General features: G+C 36.1%; 1 protein-coding gene across 6 annotated transcripts in view; it reads right to left on the bottom strand.

The window, feature by feature from the left end:
• The window catches only part of LOC127067493 (discoidin domain-containing receptor 2), a 145,525-nt gene that overhangs the window by 49,925 nt on the left and 81,292 nt on the right, over window positions 1–14,308 (bottom strand). For all 6 annotated transcript variants that reach the window (XM_051002477.1, XM_051002478.1, XM_051002476.1 and 3 more), the window contains one exon: window positions 10,527–10,758. In XM_051002477.1, the coding sequence (XP_050858434.1) occupies window positions 10,527–10,758 (232 nt within the window). The remainder of the gene's footprint in view (window positions 1–10,526; window positions 10,759–14,308) is intronic.

The following is a 14,308-nucleotide window of genomic DNA, read 5'->3' as shown; positions in this document are numbered from 1 at the left end:
TGATATCCTATGCTACTCGAGGAGGTAGGAGTGAACCCGTGTAAACTCGAAATATACTTTGCGTAGCCTGATGCATGCTATATCTGTACACATACATTGTATCGACTTGATAGATGACTATCATACGTTTTCGATGGGTATCGAGAACAATAGAGTAATTCATTTGCTTTAGAAACGTCTTTGTAATCGATCTTCGATGAAAATTTTAGATGGTTACTCTAAGGACGAAGAATCTTAAATATTGTTTGATTACGGTTAGTCAGATCACACTGAATAGGTAAAAAGTTAAATGGATGAGAACTTAGATAGAGTCGAAAGTAAGTCATCTTATAAATCAATTATTCTTCTTCGAGATTTTTTAAAGAGCATTTCATTTATTTTTTAAAGAGTAAAAACTTTTTTTTGATTCAATCTATTAACGTTCTGAAGGACTCAGACGGGTCAATGCGATCACACGTAATTATAATATTGTTTTATTAAACTTTTCTATTCTAAGAAACATTATTTCTTTCAAATATGAATCATCGGTGTTGCCTTTATTGCTTCGCCAAAATGGTTTATAAGCAATGATTAAGATCGACATTTAATCCAACTGACATCGCGATCAATTTTAATGGTCCATTTTGGCGGCTTTCTTGTCGTTGATGAATGATATTTACGTCATTGTTGAAATTTAAACGAATGGAACGGCCGTGCGTAGGTACTATTATCGGAAGACAATGGAATTCATCGGCTAATGTAATTAATAGTTATATAGTATTCTATTACGTGCTGTTATAGGATACTGCTCTGCGTGTTTTCATTGTTGTGCTTCGTACACACGCAATAAAATAAAAATGAACACAATGGAAAAAACGTGTACGGTATAAATGATATTTTTATATTCCATTATATATTCGATAAACATCGAAGAGCATTATTTTCTCCAGTTTTATTTGTTTATTTACTTATTTACTTATTTATTTATTTGTTTGTTCGTTTGCCCATTTATTTGTTTGTTTGTTTGTTTGTTCATAATGTGGATGCGAAAAGTCATTTTCTTAAAAGGAATAAAAAATTGTTTTTTGAAAATAAAAAAAAAATATATACATATAATAAAGATAACGATGAATTTTTGAATTTACTTTAATTTTCTACAAGCAAAGATGTGTAACATGGCGATGATTCAAGTTTGTCCGTCGATAAAGAAACCTTTCTTATACCTAACCGTACTATACGTTAACTCACAATGACTGAAAAATAGTCCTCGCGAGAGATCCCGAGAAGGTTAGAGCCACGATCGAACGTATTTTCTTTGAGGGTTTGACATCGTACGAGAAAAACTTTATGCTCTTCTAGTTCATACTTTTTACCATCGAGCTTTCCCAAAGTCGCTTAAGATCCCCTCGACGTTGTGATATTTTATACTTTCTAAAATGTAACAAATATTACGAATTATTATTACATTAAATCAGTAAAAAGATACATTTAATTATAACAATTAAATCAAACGACAAAATATTGTTAAAACAAAATAAGAGAAATATTACTTTAAGAATTATATTTGAGTTTGCGTTTAACGATTACAATTAGAGTCGTGCAAATGTGCAAACAAATTCAAAAGTAATTTTATATAATGAAATTGGAACGATAAAATAAAATGTAAAAGAAAGTAGTAGAGATAGAGAGTCAGAAAGAGTCAGACAGAGAGAGAGAGAGAGAGAGAGAGAGAGAGAGAGAGAGAGAGAGAGAGAGAAGGTGCAAGAAAGTAGCGTATTATAGCAAGTAGTTTCCCGTACGATAAAACTAAGATCGTAAACGAGAGTTTTCGCCGTTAAGATAGACCTTCTTTCACGATTTATGGTAGATAGTATCGATGAAACGATTGGTAATTTTCCCGGAAGGTTAGGAAAAAGAAGTGAGAAGAGTTTAAATGCAAGTTCAAGGGGTCATCTCTTAACCTCCCTTTTTCTCACTTTTTATCACATTCTCTCTCTCCTTTCTCTCTCTCTCTCTCTCTCTCTCTTTCTCTCTCTCTCTCTCCCTCTTTCTCTCTCTCTCGTACTTTCAGAAACGCCAGAGTAGTAGAACGAGCTTACGCGGCGCCACGAACCGTCCCATTTCCGGTACGGCAGCGTCCGTGCCGCGCGCTGTGTAGGCAATTACTTGGTCGGAGGAACGAAGTAGCGGAAAGCCGCTCGCCTCTAATCTGTTTGTGGTCGAAATCACGTTCGCGCGTTTCGCTAATGAAGAACCATTTAATTTTAACACCTTTTCGTAGGTTATTCTAAGGTCAGAAAACACCGATTCCTTCTTACGCATTTTTCATTTTCTCTCTTTTATCTCTCTTCCAATTTTCTTGTTACTTTTTCCTTTTTTCCCCTTCGGATTTAACATTGTTACCATGATACCTTTACGCACAGAAGCTAGGATAGGAGTTTTAGTATCGACGGTTTAGTAATCGGATAAAGGATTAACTAACTCGGTCACGAACGGCTTTACTTTCTTTTCCCTTTGTGGTTATCTACACGAAGAAAACACGAGATGCCAAAGCAGGTCTTTTTCTCTGTCCTTTTTTTCTTTTTTCTTTTTTCTTCTCTTTCTCTACGTATCGAGAAAGGGTTTCGGTTTATTGATTTTTCCAACGGAAAATCCTAGAAATCGATAATTTATATAACGTCGTTCGCAAGCCATTGGAAGGATAATCGATAGACTCAATGATATTTTCTTCAATGAAGAATGTACGAATCTAAAGAAAGACCCTGTTTCGATTGCTACGCTTTTTACGTAGATACGCGAGAAGAGAAACGATGATAGTTTTTCTTTTTTTCATCCCCCACCCATCATCCTTACACACACACACACACGCGCGCGCTTATCCCTCCCCAATCGAACGTTTCAACTTAAAAAAGTCTTCAAAGTTAATTCCCCTTTCGTGGCACGTTGCTCGAGCTCGTTCTAACGAGCGATTTTTGAAGAAGAAGAAGAAGAAGAAGAAGAAGGAAGAGGAAGAAGAGGAAGAGGCAGAAGAAAAAAAAGAGCAAGTAGTAAGAAACGTTTCTCGTTCCTTCGTCTTCGAAATTCGTCTTCGAATCAAACGGTACTTATTTCTCGATTCGTTTTCTCCTTCCTCCTATTACTTTCGGCCTTTTTATTCTCCTTGATTTTATATAAAAATATAGGTATACGAGCGTCGAGGAAAAGAATGAATAGCAGAGTGCAGAGTTTTGCTGAAACTGGATTGAAGTTTAAATAGTTTTATTTTAAAAGTTTGTAGGAAACAATTGGGTAACTTGTAAATAGTTCGATCGTTTAATTATTTCGAAAAGAAAAAAGAATTAAATTTTTCAAACGAATACTTTGGTTTTTATTTTTAAAGACGTATTATTATTCATACTTATGATTTACCTATTCATATTTCTTTCTGTTTGTTTTTTATTTTCAAACATTTTTTGTAATTAAAAAAAATGTTAACTGTAATTAGATAAAGGAACAGTAATAATCCCGAAGAAATCGTTTTAATCCCGTGGAACAATTAAACCGATACATAATCTCAATTTGTTTGTTCGCATTTATTTTTTCATTTCTTTTCGTTTTTTTTTTTCGTTTCGTTCTGTTTTTTTCCTCTCCCCTTCTCTCTCTCTCTTTTTTTCCCTTTGAATTTTTCACATAGTCGCGCGACAAACGCTCGCGATAATGACCGTCAGCGTAATGACCGTTGGGGATGGTCCCGGATAGCTCGTGCTATCTCGTAATAGCGAGGACCTTTCCACCAATACCCCACTACGGCAACTATCGCCATATTGCAATTTGAATTTCGCTGAAATCGTCGGAAAAAGGCTGCCAGACCGGGAAATGAATATGTTAATTGGCTCTGGAATTGGCTGTCCCTATCAGGTGATTGATTAAAATTCGATACGTCCTGTGCTTCCGTTAAGGCCAAGCGTGATGGAATCGAGTGGTGGTGGTAGTGGTGGGAGTGATGGAGAGAGGGGAAAAGGGAGGAAGGGGATGGTTTAAGGATGGAGGAGGTAGGATAGGAGAGAGACGATCTCCTTTCTCTCTCTCTCTGCTTCTTCCTTTTCTCCCACCTTCCTTCCTCTTTCTCCTCTTCCTACCGTCCCTATCGGCCTTTCCCCTACCCCTCCCCACTACCACCAGCATCACCACCACCCTCAATCCCCCTTTCAACGGTGCCACTCGCGGAAGTTACTTTGTAGATAAACGAGATTGAAATTTCGATGGAAATTACCGGTGATACCTGTGGACTTAGACGAACTGTCGCCAAGTCAAACAGGGAACGGGGACTCGTCGATTAAGCACCACCACCACCACCACCATCACCATCCCCCACCTTTACACCCCGTTCTTCCTCGCGTGGCGTCATGGTATTCGCGATGTTAACGATCCTCGGAGTAACGACGTGGGTTAAAGTGCCGTATCGATATTCAATGAGGAGCACGCTCGTTACCTATGGCCCGTGAAATAACACCCATCTCTCTCTCTCTCTCTCTCCCTCTCTTTCTCTCTGTCTGTCTGTCTCTCTCTCTCTCTCTCTCTCTCTCTCTCTCTATCTATCTATCTATCTATCTATCTATGCTTCTCGCACACGCTCGTTCTCTCTCCCTCTCTAAATGCTGTTTATCGACGGAGCTCCGATAGAATTCCGACGTTTCTACTTGTTCGATCGTAAGCCAAAACAGGCATATCGATAGCGTCAGCATATGCGAGATATAACAGTTATCTTCCTAGTCATTGAACGTTGATTAATGGAAGATATTCGTTCGAATGATGCGTGCAGTCTTGTTTAGTAATCGATATTAATTTAACGATTCGATGTTAGATGGTTTCCTTTTTTCATTTTTTTTTAATTAAGTAAATAATCCTGAGAATAATTACAACTTGATTTTGTTTCACATAATTAATTAATTAATAGGAAATGCTCTAATTCGCTCGGAAAACGAAATTTCGTTTTTTTTCGAAAACTACAAAATTCACGGCGAAACCTATTTTTACTGCGTTAACAATTTGGATTGATAAGGGATGTAAAACTGAAGAACGATTATGTTACGTTCGTATGATTATATTACTGTTTGTACTACTTTGTTGTTGGTACTTTTAGTTATACTACTTGATCTGCACAAACTTTAGATCGTACTACTTCGTCGGTTCATTTTTCTTCTACTACTACTTTGTAGAATGATATTTGCAGTTGTCATCCTTTTGATCGTTCTACTTTAGTTGTTTACTGATCTTAGTGTCACAGTATGATCATATTATTGACTTTGTTATCTTTTATCCAGCAATATTAATAACGTATGTTAATAATCATGTTATGTTACATTATTATATATCAAGACTAATATTATTATATATACGAAAATATTATATATATATATGTCTGTTAAAGTTATATTTACTGTAAAGTCTTTAAGGAGTTATAGAAGGTAGCATCTACCTGCAGTCGTGCATCTGATAGATGCTCAAATACTCTTCTACGTAGTTTATGTTATGTGAAATCCTAACTTTTACCTATGGGATTTAGCATGTCTCAAGTCTTTGGAAACGTTATCACAGGGGGAAAAGCATGTCTTGTTTTCCATAAGCAGAGCAACACGAAGCTCTACTTCGTGTTATGACTTTGTTGGCGTGGAAATGATAAATCCAAAAGCGTGAAAATTAACGAGCTTCCCTCGAACCTATTTCTACCTCTCTCTCTTCATATCCTTCTTTCTCTCTCTCTCTCTCTCTCTCTCTCTCTCTCTCTTTCTCTCTACCTTTCTCTCTTTCCTTCTCTCCCTTTCTCTATCGTCCTCCACCAATTACTGGAACTCTAACGAATACTTCAATTTTACACGAAACCGTCCGTCCTAATTTTCGTGCTATTTCCTTTCACATCGTGGTATTACGTACCAAATGTGGATATAATTATTTGAATTGAATTATTTTTATTAGATTATAAGAAACTGAGTTTTCAAATTCTGTTGGTCATGCATATTAGATAAACTTAGTCATTATGCTTAATTAATCCCGAGTTGTATACTATGATAAACATTGAATAAAATAGATCTTTGTTGGAAAACAATTTATTCGTTTACTTATTACTTCTTTTGTCTTTAAGAAGCAATTTTTAATAAAGTTTATTTGAATCGTAAATAAATTTTTGTTAATAATGATATTATAATACGTTACAAAAAAAATGATTACAATCGAAAATCCATATAACGAACGAAGTTCGAAAGCACTAATCGAAATAAACGATTTATCTCATTTAAAAACATTCTACATGGAATATGGATTAAAGGGAAAATTTATAAACCTTCGATAAATTTACCAACTTCGATATTATAACGTATCTGATAGCAAAATTGATACTTTGGGAATCTCCATATGTATTATATGATCTAACGCGTTGCAATTATTTATAACATGGTTAATTGAACAACACCGATACCAAATGCAATTTGTAATCGATTCCAAATCAATTAAAATTATTATATATAAATAAATGAGACTTGATTGCTGATCGTATTTCTGATTTTATTATGATGATTTCTTGTGAATGCTGATGGTAACTGGCATTTTATATCTATCTGATAAATAAAATTAACCTCTGCAACAATTTTTTGTTTTATGAACACACAAATTTTAATTCATTATGGTATCATTAATTTGGAAAAAATTATTGATTTTCTTGTTACTTATGCGAACAGAACACCGAATGAAATGCGTTCATCTATGTGCAATAAACAAACTAAACGTGATATTCCCTGGACCAACAAATTGTTATTCAACCATTTGCATCAGCAAGATTGGGTTATAATCATTTAATATTCATAGAATCATCAAGTCGATTTTCATGTTGTTTACCGTTCCTACATGTATGTATACGTACAATTCCAATCAAAAATCGAAAGATATATCATTAGTAAGATAATTCGTATACTAAAATTCTTTCGCGTTAAACGAGTTAAAAAGAAAAACGAAAAAGAGAAACGAAAGAAAAGAAAAGAAAGCAAAGAGAAAACAAAAAAAGAAGCAAGAAAAAACAAAATGAAATGAATTTGATTAGAGAACGGATTAGAGATGGCAGGATTTAAAAGCATTTTGGAACGAACAACTTAATATTTCTTAATTTCTCGAATGAACATATTGCATCTAAGAAAGGTCAGACGGAATCGAGACGTTTGAACGGAAACTGTTAAGGTAACTATAGAAAGGAAGGGTCCTGAGTAATGTAAAAAGCAGACAGAGAGGAAAATGTTAGGTGAGGGAATGATTGAAATACGAAAGAAGAGATTCTTTTTTAGAAAGAGAAAGAGAGAGAGAGAGAGAAAGAAAGAGACGGTCGCCTTACCGCTTCTTTCCACCAACTAGAGAAAACGTTGGGTGCGTTTACCATAGAAAAATGCTTGCGGAAGGTTCGGGTCACGTACGACGAGGCGATAACGTAGTCTTCCTACACTCGGACGTAAAGAAACGAGCGCGAGTGTGCGCACACATGTCTACTTAGACCAATGTGTACACCATCACAAACGACTCCGCAGTCCAATCCCCCCTTCAACCTCCCCCACCCTTCCTCTCCATCCCCATTTCCAGCTCTTCTCTCGCTCGTTCATTCTCCCAACCCGTATTCAAAGCGCAAGGAGTAAAAGGAAAGAGCGCGTGCACAAAGATCACATGCCGCCCAGATTGAGGCTGCAGGGTAAACGTTCGTGTTCCCACCCTCGTGACTACTCTCTCTCTTTCTCTCCTACTCTTACTCTTTACCCTCTTCACCCCTTACTCCGGATATCTCCGACGGGTCTCGCTCGCTTTGAGCAGATCTGCGTGAAAATGGGAAGAAAGTCTGGCGCACCGGCTTCGTTGCTGGAATAAACGAGATACCGCCGTGCCTGTGCGTTGCTTCTCTATGTCTACTTTAGAGGTTTCTATCTTTCTTGGTGTATGGATACGTACGTGTGTAGTATTGGGTTCGTAGATACAGTAGGAGCAAAGAAATCATCAATGGTACGAGGAATATCAGAAGTTCTCGATGACAACGGTTCACGATTGATGGAAACCGCGATCTCTTTTCTGCAAAAGGATCGTTCTAGAAAAAGTTTCTTTTGAGCGTTCCGTTACGTCATCAGCGATGGATTTTTCTCTCGCATCAATGTAAAAAAAAAAGAAAAAAATATAGAAATAAAGAAATAAAAAAGAAACAGAAAAAAGATTCAAAGCTTCATATCAACGTTTTACACCTGTACAAGGGCTAAAGCGTATCAAAAAAAATTCTACGGATTACTCCATAAAAATATGGGTAAGTAATTTTGGAATTAGAGTAATGCATTAATACGATACCCACGCGTAATAATTACTACTGAATTTTTTAATCTTTCAATTCGTTTTTAAAAATAATCATCAAATATCGTGAGTATGTTTGACCGGATTAGTATCTTGCTCTCGAGGGAAGCTTAATTGAATTGCATTGATGCAAATTGAAACGCGACAATGATAATAAATATATAATAGTAATAATATATCTATATACATATACAAAAATGCGAATTGAGTGTATACATCGCGAGAGGGTTGTACGATTTGAAAAATGGACTCTTGCTTGTTACGATTGATTATATCCATATCCCATAGAATTTTTCGTAGGGAATAAATGCACACGCATCCTCTCTTTATTGTGTTTCCATTAAAGTTCCATTTACAAAATGTCGGCTCGCGATCGCCTACGAACAAAAGGCCTTGTATTCTCTCCACCCTTTCTTTTTTTCTTTCTCTCCCTCTACTTCCCTCTCTCTCTCTCTCTCTCTCTCTCTCTCTCTTTCTCTCACAGCTCGATATCAATATCGATTTATTATTTTTCATCTACCATTTTAAACCCATGTGACGTTACATACATACATTCACCATTGATCCGTCAAATTTGTTACTACAATTTCATCCTTTTCCGTTCGCATGTTTCGCTAATAACAACCGATTCGCTTTATTCGAGAATTCACGATGCCCCGGGTGGTACCATATTACGCGACATTCATTTGTATATACTAGGTACATTCGGGTGAGTGGTGCAAGGGGAGTCGGAAGTAGGGGCTTGGAGGATCTATCTGGTCCCACGAACTTCCATGAATTCATTAGCCCAGCCGCGTTTCCGACTAGCGCTCAGTAGTATCGTGCACACGTTTCAAGCATTGCGTCGCGTTGTCTATGCAAATGCGCTTTATTTTCTCACATTTTTCAATTTCCTAACGTCCCTCCTCTCTACACTCTGACGCTCTGCTCCTTCCGTTTCCCGTTTGAAGTGAAAGTTTAACGCGGTTGCGATCTTCTCTATTCCAAACGTGTGCTCGTAAAATAAATACACGAGCTTTACGCGATAAATTGTTTTTATGTTGTTTCCCAACAACTTTTTGGGGCTTGCTAGATAGTCATCGGGAGAGGAAATACTTTTAAAAGGAGTGGGAAGGGAGAAAGGGGAAATGAGGGAAAGGTCGAGGAAATCGCTTAGGTTAAAAAATGATTCAGGAAGTGTCTCTTTAAGAAATTCTAGTAGCGTCGTTTTTAGACCAGGTTAGGTACTATTGTTCGTTCTTGAGTTTTGACCTAATTACTTCGAATTGTAATGGACGATCGATATTACATAGACGAAATGTCATAATCGAATCTATGCATTTGCAATCGAATATATTTACGCTATAACACGAATAGAAATACGTCGGGAAAAGACTGTTTGATTATTTAGCTGTACATCAATGACAGTATTTCTCTAGCCACGCAACGTATTCCCCAACCCCTAATGAATATCCTATCCAGGATTATCATGTTGAAGAGACGCTAATTAACACGTCACATGCCGTAATGGCCACTTAACTGGACACAGTGCTTCTCATTTGTAAACCATAGATTTCCGTCAACATGTTATGCATCTAACTTGAGAGATAGAGATAGAATGAAAGGAGAAGAAAGAGAGAGAATACAAATGGTGTTCTGCCTTGGGGTTATCGCTCTTCTTCTCTTTTCTTCTGTCTGTTTGTCTCTCTCTCTCTCTCTCTCTCTCTCTCTCTCTCTCTCTCATTCTTTCGTTTTCGAAGGAGAAACGAGTGGATTTTCCACGCTCAAAAGAGTGGAATTACACTCGTCGCGCTACCTTTTTGTTTCTTGTGAAACGGAGGCAAACGTAATCGGATTTCGTCGGCAAGAGCAATTATACAAGTTAACCGTAATTCATTTCGGCAATTTAAGAAGACTCTCTCTCTCTTTCTCTCTCTCTCTCTCTCTCTTTCTCTGTCTATCTTGTTCACTCTTTTGAAAAGCGGCCATTCGCTATCAATCCCTTTAGGAATGGAAAGAGTGAACGAGAATCGTTAAGAACAAAGGGAGGAAAGGATGGTTAGCTTTTCTCGTTTCGTTTTGTTTCGCTTTTATGTCCGAGATGATGAAGGGCCATCAGATTGGACACAGCTTGCTGGATTCTTAATTAGATAAAGTCGAAAGAAAAATGATGGGAGGAGTGAGAGACGCGAATCGACAGCCGTATATACGTATAGACCAACCTCAGTGCCACGTCGATTTCTCCATCGCACCCACTTGTTGAACCCCGGACGCCAATACTCGACGAAGTATTCCTCTGTGTATTCAACGCCGTGACCATTTCCGAATCTACCTTGAGTCCTGACTGACATAAGCACGCGAGGACTATGAAGGTTCACCTCGAGATACTCCTTGCCTTCTTTCGTTACCATGTTCTTTGGACACCACGCACCGCCTCCTTTGTCCTGTCGTAATCTGAAAAAGAACATAAGAAAAAGAAAAAGATAAATTATATTATAGTACATATGTAATGTAATTTAAAGTATGATTGTAAGAGTATGAATAGGACATTCATGATACAATAAACCGTAGGAAATATAATCTAAAGTACAGTTTTAAGAGTATGAATAGTACATTTATGATAGAATAAATCATAGGAAATACAATAAAAATCAAAACATGACTTACAGCGGTATATAAAAATATATTCAATTATAACAATTCAATGGTAATAAATTTTCTGGTTTATTATGTCAAATTAAAGATCGTTTTCAGGGCAATGCATTGGTGGAGTTAGATCGCTTATGTTGCGTGCTATGGAATTTTGAGAATAACGTTTACGTAAGGGTTCACGTTGGTACTAGGAAAGTTGAGAAGACGAAGAGAAAGAGAGTGAGCGAGAGAGAGAAAGACAATCTACATGGAAATATTTTAGCTAGCTTGGAGAAGTACCTACTATCATAGAGAAACGGCATGCCCGCATGTAAACAATAGACCAGGCGAAACCCACTGAAAGCGTTTGCGGTTAATTAGGTAGCAATGCCGTTAACAGTGTCCTAGCTTCTACCTAACCTTGTCTAAACCTTCCAGTAATTTCAGCTTTCTCTCTTCTCCCTATTCTCTCTTCTCTTAGCTCTTTGAATCTCTAATCTCTAAATAACGAAAATATCAAATATGTTCCTAGATTAGATAGAACACGTTGATATTGAAACGTGATCCCTCATGAAAAAACGTAATTATTGTAACACGAATTATTTATAGGAATACATAAAAAATCTTTCAACCTGAGTAACAAGTATTATCATTCAAAGGAACAACCAAACAAATAATTGATCTGATATTAGATGTCTGTTAATGTGATTTTTAAAATCTATTAATCGTGAATCATGAATATTATAACATACATACCAACTAACCCGATATATTATACATGTTCCTGAAAAAGTCGAATGTACGAAAATGACTCCTTTTTTGTTCGTAACAAGATTTTATCCTAATAGGAAGCCAATAGTCTCTAAAACGAAATTTACGAAGGTACCAGATAGCTCTTTTGCTGGTGTCGGGATAGAATGCATGGTTAAAAGTAGCCAAGCTGAGAAATGCACTGCTCTTGGGTTCATGAGAGAGTGAGAGATTTCAAGCTGGAGAGACAGAAGGAGAGAAAGAGAAAGAGAGAGAATGAGAAGGGTTTGGAGAATGAAAGGGGATAGAGGGCAGGGTATTATGGGTGCCTCATCGGTCGAAAGGTGCATTAGCATTGCTAATGACTCGTGGTCGTTACAGTCACACGCGCTGGTAGCAACCCACCTTTGCTATGCTTAGTGCCGCGAAGCACATTCGTTATGAACCTCACAAAGTCAGCAGGTTCTCTGCGTTTTCACAGACTCGATGCTAAATAGGAACGAGATATCGAGACTTTGTGTTAGCAACACGTTTCCATCTTCTACAGGAAACTTTCTCAATACTCACCTTCGACTTTGTCTCCGGTATTACCATTGCTTAGCTCTTTGGATTCATTTGATCGATAACGAACATTTGCGAAATATCGTTCGTTTTTAATGAAATGACTTTAATGACTATACAACATCGTATGTTCTTCTAAATAAATTGATATAAAACAAAAAGTGTTAACAGGGACGATAGATGAATTAAAAGATATGAAATTCGAGAAATAGACGTCGTTATTTTATTTTAAATATTGGATAAAGATATATTTATTAAACTATATTTCTGATATATACATATATATATAAAATTTTATTAAAAATTTATTGATGTATGTATATATATCAATAAATTTTTAATAAAATTTTTTCGTCGTATTCATGATAAATAAAAAATAATAATCTCTTTTTACTCGAAGCTGATGCACGTAACAATGAAATACATTGCCACGTAACAGCCGTATACGTTATTTTACATTTTTATCTATCAATTTAACAAGAATAAATCATTTTACTGTGCGCCACCACGTATTTTTCGAATTTTATCGATAATTTATATACTCGTTCTCTCGAAGAGAAAATTTCCATTTTGACGTTCACTTCGCAACTTGTCAACCGAGGAAAAAAATGCGTGAACACCGTATATGATATTTATATATTTCTATAATAAAGTAATATTTGTGGAAATAAATGATAAAGCTATTTTTCTTTTTTTTTCTTTTTAAATATTTAATTGAATTAATTCGACCGAAATGAAGAAAAATTGTTCGATCACTTGCCAAATATTTTTCGAATCATCTGGAAGTTAAGTAAAAGATACATAAATTATTTATTCGAGCTTCGATGCTTTTAAATTATGAAACCAAAGATTAGTTTTCACGTAATATCGATCGGAGAATGGTAGTAGTAGAAAATCTCGGAAAAGTAGTGTAGTACCAGATGTCAGCGAGTGCCGACCGTACTGGTCGGACATGTGGACATTGAAGTTGGAGATTGTTCGGGCACGTACTTACTACTGTCGACCAGAATTAACGTAATTGTTAACGTTATATCGTATTTTTTGTCAGTTTTCTTTTCCTTTATTCTTTTCTTTTCTTTCATTCCGTTCTGAAAATTATTTTTGGCTTGCAAAAACGTATCAAAGCGAAATATATAAATTCTTCTTACGTTAATATTCTTTCTTTTCTTATTCGTACAATGGTATCTGACAATTTACAGGAGAGGAGAATTTTACGTTAAAGAAGATAAAGATAGAAATAGAGATAGAGATAGAGAAAGATAGAGGAAATCATGAAAGACGAATTTACGGGCTGTACGAGCGTTTTAACGGTGTCTGATCTCTGTGGGAAATCCCAAGCGAATGTGTTATGCAGTGACTCTGAAAGCAGAGAGATTGGTTCGTGGAGGGAAAGCAGAAGAACGGAACCATTCGTAAAAAATAAAAGGTAGAGGAAAAAACGAGCAAGAGTAATGCTCTTTCTCTCTCTCTTTCTCTCTTTCTCTTCTGTCTGTCCGAATCGTGAAAGCGGAAAGCGGAAAGCGATTGCGATGGTTCAAAAATTTACCGAACGCGCGGACGCTTTCTTCTACCATTTTTTTTTTCTTCGTCAATTGAATTTACACGCGTGACTTTGTTCGTTGAACAAAGCAATGGTACGATGATAATATATTATTTCTGTTGGAATTATTAATTTATTCATGCTTCGCGATTCTCCGTCTTTTTTCTGCAATTTCAACAATTTCTTCGGAAATGGAATATCTTCGGAATCGTGATATTCGTCAAACGGTGTTTTAAAAAATTTTAAAGATCGCACGGTAGAATTATTTTTAGAAAATAAATGTACTTTTACAACTATTTCTGTTAGTCATTGTAGAAAAATAATTTTTTAATATCTCATTTTCATGCTACGATGTTCTAAAAATTTTTTAATGAAAAATATATGTATATATATTTTAGATCACTATATAATCACTGGTTCATATATATATATATACGGATTTTCTCCTTCATTTTACGTATGGTATTATTGGACATTCCAGGAATTCTAATGTCGAATGTGGCATCGACTAAATGACCCGTG

Source organism: Vespula vulgaris, chromosome 11 (genome assembly GCF_905475345.1).
Source record: "Vespula vulgaris chromosome 11, iyVesVulg1.1, whole genome shotgun sequence".
In the NCBI taxonomy this organism is placed as follows: domain Eukaryota; kingdom Metazoa; phylum Arthropoda; class Insecta; order Hymenoptera; family Vespidae; genus Vespula; species Vespula vulgaris.
The sequence above is the reverse complement of the archived record's forward strand: the minus strand, read 5'-3'. Positions and strand labels throughout refer to the sequence as shown.